At 47.6% G+C, this 14,741-nt stretch overlaps 1 protein-coding gene across 8 annotated transcripts in view; it reads right to left on the bottom strand.

Moving 5' to 3' along the window:
• The window catches only part of TRIM66 (tripartite motif containing 66), a 59,198-nt gene that overhangs the window by 21,835 nt on the left and 22,622 nt on the right, over window positions 1-14,741 (bottom strand). For 7 of the 8 annotated variants that reach the window (XM_072794139.1, XM_072794140.1, XM_072794137.1 and 4 more), the window contains 9 exons: window positions 13,257-13,360; window positions 11,520-11,667; window positions 10,551-10,683; window positions 10,121-10,237; window positions 8,760-8,874; window positions 8,044-8,190; window positions 5,851-5,968; window positions 3,489-4,393; window positions 1,979-2,140 (listed from right to left, as the gene is read on the bottom strand). In XM_072794139.1, coding sequence (XP_072650240.1) covers window positions 1,979-2,140; window positions 3,489-4,393; window positions 5,851-5,968; window positions 8,044-8,190; window positions 8,760-8,874; window positions 10,121-10,237; window positions 10,551-10,683; window positions 11,520-11,667; window positions 13,257-13,360 — 1,949 coding nt within the window. The remainder of the gene's footprint in view (window positions 1-1,978; window positions 2,141-3,488; window positions 4,394-5,850; window positions 5,969-8,043; window positions 8,191-8,759; window positions 8,875-10,120; window positions 10,238-10,550; window positions 10,684-11,519; window positions 11,668-13,256; window positions 13,361-14,741) is intronic. The other variant, XM_072794138.1, reaches the window with a different exon arrangement.

Below are 14,741 nucleotides of genomic sequence, written 5' to 3'. Positions count from 1 at the left end.
ATCTCTTGAAGTCCATGCTTCCTCCTTAAACCCAGTGTTACTGATTCCATTCAACCACTCCTGATTCTCATCTGTACTATTTTGGTCTCCCTTCCTACAGCTGAAATGACCTTTCTAAAATTGAATTCAAACCGTGTCCCTCCCTGCTAGAAATCCTTCATTTGCTCCTCACAACCCCCAAGACCAAATGCTAAACTCTGGAACATCATTTACAAGGCCTTCCAAGCACTCTGGCTCCATTCCCTAGTACACCTCACGTTCCTAGCATGTCAAGTTATCTGAAACCCCTCTAAGGGCCCCAGGCTTTCTCTCACTTTGGACCCTCTTACTAGCCATTCCCTTTGATTATTTGTTCTAGCCCTCTTCATCATCCCTCTTCACTAGCCTAACTACTTCAAATCTCTGCTTAAAATCAGGTCCCCTGGGGAGTCCTCTGTGAGGGGTTCTTCTAGGTTACCTGCTCCTTCTCTGCACCCCAGTGACTATCCCAGCACTTTATCACATCTGTTGTCATTGCTTATTTAACTGTCTCTCCCACTAGACCATAGGCTCTAATGTCACACTCTTATTCGCTGATATGTGCCTGACACCTAGCAAAACACCTGGCACACACTAGGAGATGAATATATATTTTTTGAACATTGAGTAAATAACTGGATGGATGGAATAAGTAAGTAGCCTAAGTATAAAAAGTTAAACCCCCTGAAAGCCACAACAGGCCTACTTATAGCATCTCCAGGGCCTCAGAACAAATGGCTTTCAACAGGGCCGGATGGGCCCAGCACAGACCAAAATCCACTAATACCAGAGGCCTAGCCAGACTTCAAGAGCCACCAGGGATTTCCAAGTTACCATTTCATTTTTGTCATCCCTACTTTTCTGAAGTCTCTTCTCAAGTATCACTGGGATAGATTGATCTAAGATATGTGGCAATGGTGCTGGGGGAAGCATGGTGAGGGGCAGATATACAAAAGAGCTGCAGAACCAGGGATGCAGAGCCAGAGCCATGTGCAGGGCTGAGTGTGCAGGCCGGGGGGGGGGGGGGCATCAAACAGCTGACACAGCTTCAAGTACAGGGCTGATAGGAGGCGCCCAACAGCCTGAGGGTACCAAGCCAGAGAAGGCAACAGGACAGTGGGACAGGGCCAAGGGATACAGAAAGGGCACAACACATAAGTGAGGTTCCAGCTAGGAGGATGACAGAGATAAGGGTGAAGGGCAGGGATAATGGGAGCACAGCCGAGGAATTGTGGCATTCTGAGCTGTTACCAAGTAAATTAATATTTCTAGCAAGCAGGTGCATTGGTGGACAGGAAAGGCTCCAGTAGCTTCTCTTCAAGAGCTCTCAGTATCCTTAGCCACACAGCTACCTCTGTGGTAGCTGTACATTCTACCTCTGTGGTAGAATGTACCTGTGGGACATTCCTACAGGCTGTTCACCCAACAAACCCCACTGATTCAAATTCTAAAACCAATCACCTTTGGATTGTGCAGTCACATAAAATATTTTCCCCATTTTTGTTGCAGAGAAAAAACAGTTGGTCTTTGGATTCTGACAAATTTCATTTGAAATAACCCTCAGCCCTTTCATCCACTAGCTATAGGGCCCTGGACCCCTCAGTTTCCTTGGCTAGAAAGTAGGGACAGCCACCTCACAGAACCGCAACACCCCATGCACCATACTAGGTGCAGTGCAAGTGTGTAATAAATTGGCTTTCTTTCCCTTCTACTTTCCCCTTCCATTCTAAATGAAGGCCAATCGGTCCCATTTTCAGTGTGCATGTGGGAGTGGGAATGGGCATGAAGCAGGACCTAGGTTGCTGACTCATTAGGATAAAAGACATGAGTCAGGGCTGTGTAATATCCAGGGATGGAACAGGGACACTCCGCCCCCCCACCAGTCATCCTCATCCGGTTCCCTGGGGTCTTGGCTGGCAGTGGGTCCCACATGGCCATGGAAAGCAGGCTCCATTAGTACCTTTCTCACCACACTTGGAGAGGAGTGCGGGATGGTGCCGTCTGGTGGGGGGACACCAGGAGGGGTTTCCTCCCCAGACGCCTGGGGCAAGTTAGCAGCAGTATTCTTGTCAAGTGGGAGAGGCGGCTTTGGACCTTCAGATGTGGGGTGCTCATCCGAAGCCTGAAGGAGAAAATAAGAACTTGGGTGGGTTTTATGGCAAAAAGCAGTAGCAGCAGCAAAGACGGATGCCCATCCTTCATTGCCCATTGTCACCAACTCCATACACATTGTGAACTGCTAGAAAATTTTTCAGAAAGGAAGATACTCTCATCTAAATTCTTCAGGAAACTACATCCTAGTATGACAGTCTTAGGATAAAATCGAAACCAAGAATTCTGGGCTGTCATATTCACCCTAGCAATCTTAACACTTCTGACATACATTTTGCCTGTGGGACTCAATGAACCCTAGACCTTTCTCTGCCATCATCAGGATGATTTGCTATCTCCTCAAAGGAACTGAGCCTCAGAGGGAGACATTTGAAGCATGATCTGACACTGTCAGTGCTAAAGCATAAATGTGAGGCCTTATATTTTATAATAAAGTTAAAGTCCATAGAGGTGCTTTGAAGATATAAATGTGATTACAGATTTAAAGGAGACACCACTGGGGGGAAAGGTGAGAAAGGATAGGGAGAAGGGGCTAGGACGAGAAACTCTGGAACAAAAAGAAAGGCACGAGTTACAGATGAAGACATGGAATGCAGCAAAGATCCCAGAGGTACAATCTGTACCTCCTCAATTGGCTCTTAGCTGAGAGAAGAGAGGAGCAGCACTCACCACCCCTCCAGGGAGAAAACAAGGCCTCTCCTGTGGAATTACAGTCAGCAGACCCAGATCGAAGTCTTGGTTCTGTCACTCAATATTTTATGATCTCTAGGCAAAGTGCCTGCCCTCCCAGACCCCCAAATCTGTGCCTATAAATAACAGATGACATAGCCTATCTAATACTATTGATAGGATAAATGATATAGTATATATAAAACATACCTAGCTTAGGAGGTTTGAAGCAAAATTTAAGTCTATAGCTGTGTGGTGTTATAAAGATGCTACCCACTAGCATCTAATGTATACCTTTGCTCCACTCCTTAAGCTCTCCCCTCCCATCTAAGATTCATAAGTTCTCAGCAAGGGAAGTGGGAGGTTACACAGATAACAGGCAGCCTCCCTTCTGTCCTGGCAGTGGTTCTATTGATGGACAAGGTCCCTAGTGTCATCTAGAAGGACATGGCTAAGCCAGGCCATTCTGGAGAGTATGGAGCCCAGATCCCTGTTGGGACAAAGTACTGTGATTTCTGGAGCTTTCTTGAGATGGGCAGTGGAGCCCAGAAGAACTTGAATGTGAGTTCTGAGTTCAAGGCCACCCTCCTGTGCCTCCCTTGTGGCTGGGGGAGGGTGGGGAGTAGCTTTGTTTGCTGAGTGGTCCCAGGACAGGCAGAACATATGCCCTGAGCCACCGCGAGGCTCACCTGTGCAGCATCCTCTTGGCTCTGGGACTGGACGGGTGCTGGCTGCCTCACAATGTAGTTGATCTGTCCCACAATGGTTTGCTGAAGATGCTGAGGAGATTTGGTCTGATTCAGCTGTAGGCTGGGCTGTTGAGCCTGAAGAAGAAGCTCCAGGTCCTTCTGCATCTCCTCCAGCTCAAATTTGTGGTGCATTATATCCATGTTCTGGGAACAGGCAGGCCCAGGAGGGCTCCCATGCTGACTAGAAGCTGGATGCTGGGATGGAGGTAGAGGTGGCAGTGGCTGCTGCTGGGGTGGGGGTGGCAGAGGTGGCGGAGGTGGCAGTTGCTGCTGTGGCTGCTGCTGAAAGTGGCTGAGCTTCAGCTTCTGGTGGTGGCCAAACTGGACTTGGATAGAGGGTGTCTGTAAGGTGGGTTGGGCATGAGCTCCTTGCTGAACATCCTGTGGGGGCACAATGCATACTGGCTGGGAAGTTGGCTGTTGCCCCAGCCGCTGGGATGTGTTCTCCTGCTCCACGGGGGGCTGGGTTTCCAGCCAGGGCTGCATCAGTTTTGGTGGCTGAGGATTGCAAGGCAGCTCCTTCTCCCTGGGCAGCAGAGTAGAGCACTGCAGAGAGCCTAGCTGTTGGGGTGCCATCTCTGAGGGCTGCCTAAAGCTGTGGGCTGAGTGTATGCTGGGTGGGGGGACCTGGCCTTTGAGGGAAGGCGAGGCTGGGGAGCAGTGGGAGCAGCATACAGATGAAGAACACAGTGCTGGAGACTGGAACTTATGTGAGGGGTGGCTAAGAGTCTCTTGCTGAGCCACTGGGGACTGGTGGCTTTGATAAAAGGATGATGGTCCCTGTAAGCCTCCATAAGCAGGAGTATCTGCCCGGGACAGCTGTCCACCTTCAGTAGTTATACAGCCTGAAAATTCAGAAGAGAGAGTGTTTTCCAAAGGTATCTGCAGCTGTTCCCCACTTCCTGCTCCTGGGACCAAAGGACACCATGCAATAAACCTTTACCAGGTGTGTTACGATTAGCAATTCAACTCCTGACTGGGAAATCCCACCCCTGATCTCCAAGATTCAGTCTAGAACGCTGAACCAGCAATAGAACCCGCATGGACCTTTGGGGACCAAAGACATTTGAGAAATTAGCTCAGCTTTCTCCAGATGCTTAGTCCTCACTGTTTGTATCCCACTAGAGAAATCATAGGCTCCTTTAAATAGTACCCACTGCTTTCAAACACAGACTCAGACAAAAAAAAAAAATCAACATTAGGTGTGGGGAGGTAGCATGCTGGAGTGTCACAAAGGAAAGAGAGACGGCCCTGGGATAAATGACCAAGTCTCCAAATATAGGTGTGAGGCGTTGTGTTTTGGGCCAGGAGGATGTAAGGAGTAAGGGAGCTCCAACATCAGGTCAGGGACAATACTAGCACTGTCCTGAGGTCTCTAGACCCTGGCCTATGAGTAGACAATATCTATCCCTAGCTCAGTCTCACAGCTTCTTCAGCTGCTTGTTTTGATGAGGCTTACTGAGGGAAAGACTCAGCAGCTCGAGAGCCAGAGGTGTGTTCTGTTCACCTAAGTCCCTCAGTGGCCAGCATGGGGTGCTGACCCCCAGCAGGGGCCCACCAAAAGTCTATTGAATTAAATTAAAGGGAAAAGGGGAGCAAAACCTCAACCTAAATGTTATTCTTCACTCTGTCAAGTTCAAAAAGCTTTCCTAGACCTTAACAACCCAGACCAAGGCAGCAGTTGGTCATTAGCTTAACAAACCTACATGGGGCCATCAACACAGGCACAGCCACAAGTTGTCTACACTCCACCTGAAGACTGAACACCAGGAAATCACTGCAGCTCAGGAATTATGTGCTTGCATCTCAGCTTCGGGCAGGGAAGATGTGTTGACACTGCCCCTCTGCCTCCCTCCCCACTCCACACCCCAATGCTGATATCCATTTTGTGCCTACACACACGAATACCCTTGTAGGACCACAGAGACACAGATTCACCTGCACTGCCATCCAGCATTCTGGAGAGCAGGGCCTCTATCTTGTTTCCTCTCCAGCAATGAAACCAAGGTAACAGGGCATTCATGCAGAATGGAAAGCTCAGATTTCAACTGGTCCTGTTACAAAAGTCCTGTGTTGCCATTGCTATTTAAGTTGTCCCCTCCTTCCGAACCCCCGCCCCCCACACATGCATGCACACACCCACACACACACACACAGGTCTGCTGAATGACTCCATGACTACTGGGAGTCTCAGGGGGTGCTTTCTCTTGGGCATATGCTGACCCACCCAGTGAGCTAAGCAGACATGCTCTATTCATTTTTCGCAATTATGTAAAAGCCCACAGGGTGGGCTCTGGCTCACCAAGGGAAGCCAGCTGCTTGGTCCAGAAGTTAGGCTCCCAGGTGAATCTGATACTCCAGGGGGAGCCCGGATCTGTGTTGCAGTTTGCCTCCAGCAATCGCTGCATCTGAAACACAATCTGATAACAGCACCAAAGGTCATTTCTTTGGGCATCTTGCACCTGAATGACAACTCCCTCTCCCTCACTCTTCAGGCAGGTTGAAGGGCTCAGAGTCTTTAGCCTCAGGTCCCTCATATGCTCATTTCTTTGCACCTTGGTAGCTTCACATCCTTTCCCCTGCTCTTGCCCCTCCCCCCACCAGGTGATCCCCTTCCTCTTAGCCGGGTTTAGACCCTTATCTTTTGGGAGCTTTGAATGGTCTATAATTCTCAGGGTATCACCTGGCAGCCCTCTCAGGAGTTCCATTCATTCTACCAAAACCTCAATGTAAAAGCCTATGGTGGCAGACATTCTCAGAACTCCCCACTTCCATCCTTCTGCCCACATGTAAAACTGCCCTTGTCATCCACCACCCTCTTCCTCCCTCATCACTTGCATCCATCTCCTATCATGAACTCTCCCTTGTATCTAGGACTTTGGCAAGCATCCAACTCACCCTGCCATCAGCCTAGTTTACCAATGTCCTGGTCACCATCTTGGCCTCTCCTTCCTGCATCTCCTTAGTGTCAATCACCTTCATCTCCCTTTCCAGTTCAGGCACCATACTCAGACCTTTGCTTCATCTAGAGACCTTCGTCTGCAATGACTGCCCCCAGCTCCAACTAGCTCTTGCTCTTTCTGAGTGCACTCTCCAGTCTCACAGAACTCCCCAAGCCCCCTGGGGCCTGATGAGCTGTAACAGTATCACTAGGGCCTAAGCCCCTCTGTCTCACCGTGGTCCGGTAGCCTAAAGTCAATCCAGCCATCCCGAAGCTATTTTATCTGGGGTTGCTTCAGTGATCACTAACCTTGGGGGCACCCCGCCATTCTTTTTCTTATCACTTCTTTTCTCCCTGGCTTCCTCCTCTTCCACTGTCCTTGACGACTAAAGTCCTCACTTCTCTTCTCAATTCCATGTACCTAGTGCCTAGCTCTCTTATCACCTCCTACTTCAGTGAAGAAAAGGGATACAAAAGACAAACTGCTGCAAACTGGTACCCTGCCTACCTCCAAACATCATATGGAGACCTTCCTGTCCTCCCTCCTCAGAGGAAGTACCTTTTATGTGTAGGGTCAGCTGGTTCACTCTCCATCCTACATCTCTATGCCTTCTCAGTATGCTCACTCCACCACATATCTCTATCATCAACCTCTTCTCCCAAATAAACTTGTGCAAATGTCTTCCATACTTAAAATCAATCTCCCAATTCTGTTTTCTTCTCAAGCTACCTCATTTCCCTTCTTTTCACTTCTGTTTCTACTTCCTCCCCACCTCCCCTCATTCTAGATTTTCACCCTCCCATTTTGCTGGAATTTCTTTCAAAATATCACCAGGGACCTCCTGATTCCCATATCTCAATAATTCTCTTCACTGCTCACCCTCTTTCACCTAGATAGCAATGATAAAATTGATCACTTGATATTTGAAACTGCTAATTTCTGTGTACCACCCCCTCCTACTTTTCTGCAATCCATCTTGGACTGTGCTTCTCACCCTCCTTCATTCTTCTTCCTCTGTCTATGCTGAGAATTATAGTATTTCCCTCAGTCTCAGATGTCTTCTTATTCCTTCCACAAACTCTTCCTAGGTGATACCACCAATATCTCAGTGACTCCCCCTCTCTATCTCCAACCCTGACTTTCCTTCTGACTTCCAGACCTATCAATCGATAGAAATTTTAGACATCTCCTTTGCGATGCCCTGGCACCTTAGATTCAACATATCACAATATAAACCCCACTAACTTATTTCAAAATTCTTGCTCCTTCTCCTAGTCTTCACCATCCTCACAAACCCAATACCTCAACATCATACTCCTTCCCTCCAACGCCATTTAAAACCAAACAACTGTCTCTGGAATGTCTAGAACACTGCTAATGTCCAGGCTCATGTATGAATCCATGACCTAACACAGAACTACAGAATTTCCCACCTGACTTGCCCAGAGGAAAGCAAGACCCTTTCAGCACCTGTCCTTGGCACGTGGGGTTTGGTAGAAGATACTTTTCACTTACTAACCCCAAAGCAGTGATTGATGAGTTGGAGCTCTTACCAGCTCTTTGCTGAACAGGAAAGGGACACTGGTCTTGCTGCAGACAGCCCAGTTGATGAAGTTCTGCACATGCTCAAACTGACGGTTGAGAACCATGATGCTCTGTAACTGCTGTTCCAGCTTCCGCTTTCTCTCATTAGTAATACCCTGAGTATGGACAGAGAAGGAAGAGTCCCTCTTCCTGTTCTTGGACTTGATGCCACCTGTTTGGGGAGTCTGGTGGCCCATGTATCAGTGTGAGCCCTTATGGGGTCAGAGGAGACTGAGCCCCCAAGAGGATGACAGTGCAACAGAGTGCTGCCATGGGTGGCAGAGACACAGAGAGGGAGGGAGAAGGTGGGTGGATTTTATAGTGCAAACAGGGAATGGGTGATAAATTAATGAGGACACAAACAAATGTCTAGATCTCTCAGGCATAACTTGTTTCATGACCCTCTCTTCTAAGGCTATAAGCCTGCACAGTCCAGGAAGGCAATTGCATTAAACCCATATAGCATTGATAGGAGTTTGAACTGACTTTCTAGCCCTTAAGGAGCCATACTCCCCAAAATAGACTGGACATTTTAGGATACAGGGAATTGTAGAAAGCTAAGGAAACTACACATCTTAATTCCAGCTCAGGCAGCTCTGAATGCTAGGACTAGTTTGATATGTGCCTGGTTTTTTACTTAGAGAGAACACTGACCCATCCGTGTGATTCATTTGTCCATATATACCTCCAACTCCTCTATGAGCCCGTTGGCCTGTTTGTTCAGCTCATTCATCAGAACCATCTTGGCCATCTTGATCTGGTTTTCCACCTTCCTGTGTTGATGCTTCACCTCAAAAATCCTATAAACAGAAGGGGACAGAACATGGTGAACCCCTCCCTCCAGGCCCATGAGGCCCTAGACACAGCAAATATAACAGCCAACAACTTAGAGGCTGTCTATGAATATCAGGGCCCAGTAGGCACCAAAAACAAAAAAAAAAATGAGAACCTTCCTCCACCCCTCTAACCTTTGGACAACCCAGCCCACTTGATCTAAATGGGCCTAAAGCTTAGCCAGGTTTTCTATAGGGAAACCTCAGGTCCATACTCAGGGCAACCTAGCAGCTCACCAGTTACACAGCACTGGAAGTAGCACAGAGAGTGAGTCATGTAATCTGTTCTCTTAGAAAGGTGGATATCCCCTAAACAATGCCAGGCAATAAAAAGAGCATGGGTAGAGACAGAAAGTGGACTAGTGGTTGCCAAGGGCTGGGGATACTGGGGAGAATGGGGAATGACTACTAATGTGTATTGGGTTTCTTTAGGGAATGAAAAAATGTTCTAAGAGTAGACAATAATAATGATTTACACAACTCTATGAATATACTGAAAATTACTGAATTGTACATTTTAAAAGGGCAAGGTTATGGTATATAAATTCTACCTCAGTAAAGTTTTTAAAAAATGGGTTTTGAAGTCACACAGACCTAACTTCCAAATCCAGCTGAGTCACTGACCAGCTGTGTGATCTTAGACAAGTCACTTAACCTCTCTGAATCTCAGTCTCCTCATCAGTACAATGGAGATAAGCCAACTCAAAGAACTATAAGAATTGAACAAAATAATGCATATAGATGCCTAACCCAGTGCCTGCCACGTGATAAGTTCTTAATACCTACTAATTTCTCTTCCCACGTTAAATATCAATGATCCCATATCATTTGTAGACTTATATGGAAGACACTGGGACAGTAGTATAAAAGGCAGATTGCCACTGACTTACTGCATCCTCATGATAAACCCATGATCTGCTTTATGCCCCCGGTCTCAAGCACCTACCTCTGGCTATGTTGTGGCCATCTTCAGAAGGTATGTGCTTAGGCCCAAACTCACACTGATTATCCTGACCTAGCTTGGTTCCATCTACCAAATGATGACCCAAAATCCTTTCACTGGCCACAAGATTTCTAAGTTCCAGGACATATGCCTACATCTGCTTAAAACCAGTGTTTTTCATAAGTACTATATCTGATAGCCTGGTATCAGGATCCAGGATGTCAGTAAACACAGCATCTTGAGCATTGGCAAGGGGCTAGTCTGTGTTACCTGTCCTCAATTTGCTTTGCAGATGTCTGTAGAGTAGATTTCTTATGAGCCACCTGTGTAGTCACACTTTCTAGAAGCATCCTCTGGTTTTGCAAAACTTCTTCAAGATGTCTACACCTAAAGGAGGAAGCAGAGAATAACCTGAGGAGGGCTCCGTCTTCTTTTGAGCAAGCCAGTCAAGCAAGAACCCCCACAGTGTATTTTCTCAGCCAGGCCCAAGGAAGATAGGATTATGTATAGGAAAGGTGCAGAGTCTTGGCCCTTCAGACCTCCAGAGAAGCCCCACAGCGGGAGCAGAGGAAAATCTCCAGCCTCAAGGCCCCAGACTGGCGTGGGCAGAGAGAGGATTTTGACACACTGGGAGCCCAGAGGTAGCAAAGCGGGGTCCAGAGCCCACCTCAGCACCCTGTGAGCAGTCACCCAGCCCCACCTGTGTTCTTTGTGTTCCACCATGAGGCAGCTATGGCACGTGAGCACATCACAGGTCTCGCAGAATAGCTTGAGCACTTCCTGTGTGTGTAGAGGACAGTACAAGGCGAAGTCCCCAGAACCACTGCTCACTCCTGTCAGAGAAGAGAGAGAAGGTGGACTTCTCTTGCTCAGGAAGACTCTCAGCTAAGTTCCACTGAGCAGCCCTCAGCCCTCAATGGACACAGGGGAGACACAGGGCTTGGAGGAAAGGTGGTACAAACAGAAGAGTCCTTTCTCTGGACCACTGAGGCTTTAAGAGAATAAGGAAGAACACGAGCTTCGCCTGGCTAGATTTGTCCAGCTGTCCAGAAATCATACACTGCCTGCCCAAGGCTAAGGAGGGTGCTTGCTGCTGTAGCACATGGATTTCCTACAGAGTGCTGAATCCTCTAAAATTCAACCTAAACCTCTTCATTAACCAGGATGCTATTGGCAGGGGGAGGGGGGCTCCAGGCCAGATCACATGGATCATTCACTCTGGTTCCTATGGGTGTGACAAAGGTTAACCCCCTCCCATAGTTCAAGTTGGGGGCAAAGACTGTCATCAAGATTGTCATTTAAAAGAAGTGGCACTGGATGGACACAGAGATGAGCCTTAATCTAGGTTGTTTAATTAGGCAAGTAAGTAACTAGAAGCCAGGCATGATTACTCTAATTAGAGGTGAAGGTAGGGAACTCAGCTAGCTCTCATGATAATTCACAACTACTCCTCCCTGCACATCTGGCTCACACTCATGCCTCCCCCCTCAAGCCCCGCAATAAGGGAGAGCCTGGCATGAACTGTTTTTTCCTGCAGGAAAGGCTCTGAGACCACCCCAACCCTCACCCCCAGTAGGGAAACAAGGTCAGAAAGAGCTACTCTCCAGAACTTTGAGGGTCCAGCTCCACTTTGGTGCACATGAGCTAGTGAGGATGGCAGGAGAGGTACCTGGTGGTCCCTTGTGGGCCCGCGGAAAGAGTGGGCCCCCAGGGGCGGGGCCATGCCGGTGCTCCTCTGTGCATGAGCTGCACAGCCAGCGGTTGCAGTAGGTGCACAGGATATGCGCTGCCCTCTTCTCCTTGCACTCGGAGCAGTTCTGAAAGTACAAAGGTCTGGAGTTACTGATAATGTCCTCCTTTGGAGCTGCCTCTATAGGAGATCCTATATGGTGTTCCCTGTAGGGCCATCAATTCTGGGGAGCCACCTGGGAGTGACACATGGTGGCTTGCAAAGGAAAGCGTCCTTTGTGACTAAAACAGTAGTGACTGGGTGACAGGCACTGATGGGGGCACCCAGTAGCACTGGGTGTTATATGTTATATAACATATATATGTTATATGTTGGCAAATCGAACTCCAATAAAAATATATTAAATAAATAAATAAATAAATAAATAAATAAATAAATAAATAAATAAATAAAACAAACAGTAGTGACCTCAAGGACTATTCCCCCAAGTCCCATGCTACAGATGAGGACACCCAAATGAGTAGGCAAAGGCATGTTCCCCAGGCCCATACAGCCCTCACAGTGTGGCCAACATTCAGAGGGTGATCCTGTGATAAAAGGCCACACCAGGTGCTAAGGAAGGAGAGGGGGACTTCCAGGGGCTCAGCCAAGGAGATGCCAGGAAATATTTTACAAGGAGGTGACTTCTGATTGGATGTAGAATGACAAGTAGGGAGCGAAATGGGAGAGCACGGGCAAAAGCCGAAAAGTCAGTATGCCTGCAGAAAGGGAGAAGCCACAGATATGGGAGGATATACAGCCAAGAAAGGACAAGTCCAGACCAATCCTCAGAGCCGTGCTTCCTTGCTGGGCCCAAGGAAACCTAGCCCTCTCCTGGTCCAAACGTTCATTCACTCGGTCAGCAAAAATCTTGCAGGGCTAATGTAAAAACATGAGTAAAAAAGGAGATTTGGAAAAAGCTGGTCTGTCTGTGCCTGAATATCACAAGCCATCAAAATGATGTGGATTCTGACAGCATTGTTTTCTTACTGGCATCTGACAAACCCACAGTGGGGGCGGGGGGGGGAAACACGTTTTAGTAATTAAACTATGAATTCCTTGAGAGTAGAGAACATGGGTATCTCTCTCCCTAGCATCCAGCAGATGGCCCAGCATGTGCCAGACATTCAATAAGAATTAGACACAGGATCGGGTAAATACATTGGCCAAATGGATCAAATGCAGTGGCACCCCTCAGAGTACCCCAGAGAAGAGAGGAATGGGAGGTGCTAGTCAGAAAGTGATTCAGAAACTCAGGAAAAGGGTATTAGTTGCTAAATACAAGCAAGACCAATGAACCCATTTAGTTCACACTGGTGTATACGTTTCAACTCAGGGGGAGAAAAAAGTACTGATATTTTCCAGTAAGAGGTATAAGAAAAATACCTTCATTTTACTTTCCCCAATTCAAATATTTTGACACTTTTTGGATAGAAGGACAGAAGAATGGGTGGATGGATGGGTAGATGAACAGGTGGACAGATGGACGGATGAATGGATGGGTGGGTAGGTCATTGGATGGATAGGTGGGTGGATGGGTGGGTGGGCGGATAGATGATTAGGCAAAGTGATGAAGGAGTAAAAAGTCAGGTGAAGTGACGGGTGAACAGGTGAACTTATGGACAGGGGCCCCACAGATCTCTGAAAAGGATCAGGTGTTTCTTTGTCCTGACTTACCCTGGCCATCTTGGATCGCCCTGTAGAAAAGCACTGCAGAAAAAAATGTTCATTTACATCCCTGGTAAGATATACTCGCTTACACCCAGGACAGGAGATGAGCTCTGGCAGGGGGACAAAAAAACAGAGTTAGGGCAACATGGCAGACTATACAAAAGGCCTAGACATGAGACTTCCTAATACACAACACCAAGGTACATGTCAATACCACTTGTGTCAAAATGAAGTACGTTTGATGTCATGGCCTGCACTTTTCATCTAGGTACTCTGGACAGGACTATCCCAGTGGGAGCCAGCCCTACAGACCTACTCACATCTGGTCTGGTCCTACCTTCCTGCCCTCCTCACAAGCCATGCTATCAAAGGCCCAACCCTGTTATGGTTCTGATAACTGGGTGCCTTCTTGCTGCTCCCACTCCTCATTCCCAGGCTCTGAGAGCCCAGTTCCTGCTACCAGATAAGCTCCAGGGGGTCAGTTTAGCCCAGTGCACAGTTTCAGTAGAACTAAGGTTATCACACAGCAAAACTATTTTAAAGACCTCAAAGCTAGAGCTTCAAGCAAACTCTCCCCAGAGAAAGCAAAACCTCCCTGCCTGCTCATCTAGGAGGTATTTTTCTCTTACTACCGCCAATACCAGTCTGCCCATGGGACTCAGCTTTTTCTGGGCCTTCTCCTTCTATCCATGTTGCATCCCCTGTACATGTCTCACATGTGAACATGACCACATTGTCTTACCCTTTCCCGAGAGAAATGTAACAGTCTCCAATACTTTCCTTAGCCTAGGAGGTTCCTGAACAACATAAGCATCATGAGACTGCCACCCTGAAGACTCTAGTGCTCTTCAGGCCCACCCCAAGAGCAGGAAGGCCACTGGATGCAGGGAAATGAGGCTGCCTGTGTGCAAGCATAAGAGCCACCTGCAAAGTGGTGGCTATGGCAGTGAATGCAGCACTACCAACACAATCTTCTCAGCCTCATATCATCGAAATGATACAATGGCAGTTGCAGCCAGACCAGTTACAGTCTAAATACCAGGTTTACCACCCAGTGACCCTGGTTGGGCAAGTCTCTTAATCTCACTATGCTCCTCCAGTTTCTTCATGTGTAAAATAGGAAAGGAAAGTAAGAGTTGCCATGAGGTTTCAATTAAATAATACTTGAGAAAGCACCTGATCCCCCACGAATGTTGACTTTTAATTCAAAAGATTTCTCAAAGCTCATTCACAGCAAGGCAATGACCTCAATTATCAGCTCTCCCAGCTGATGGAAGTCAGAGAGTCTGAGAGGTAGAGTGAGAACATGGCCACAAGTTCTTCTGCCCCTGCATCCATGCTCTTGCAATCCTAACCATTAAAAGGTGGAGTCTATTCTCCACCCTTGGAAGCTAGGCTGTTTTCATGACCTGCTCTGGCCAACAGAGTGCAGCAGAAGTGACAATGAACAAGTTCCAAGCCTAGACCTCAAGTGGCTTTGTAGGATTCTGC

Source organism: Canis lupus, chromosome 23, assembly GCF_048164855.1.
Source record: "Canis lupus baileyi chromosome 23, mCanLup2.hap1, whole genome shotgun sequence".
Lineage (NCBI taxonomy): Eukaryota > Metazoa > Chordata > Mammalia > Carnivora > Canidae > Canis > Canis lupus.
This window is presented reverse-complemented; position numbering and strand designations above follow the sequence as displayed.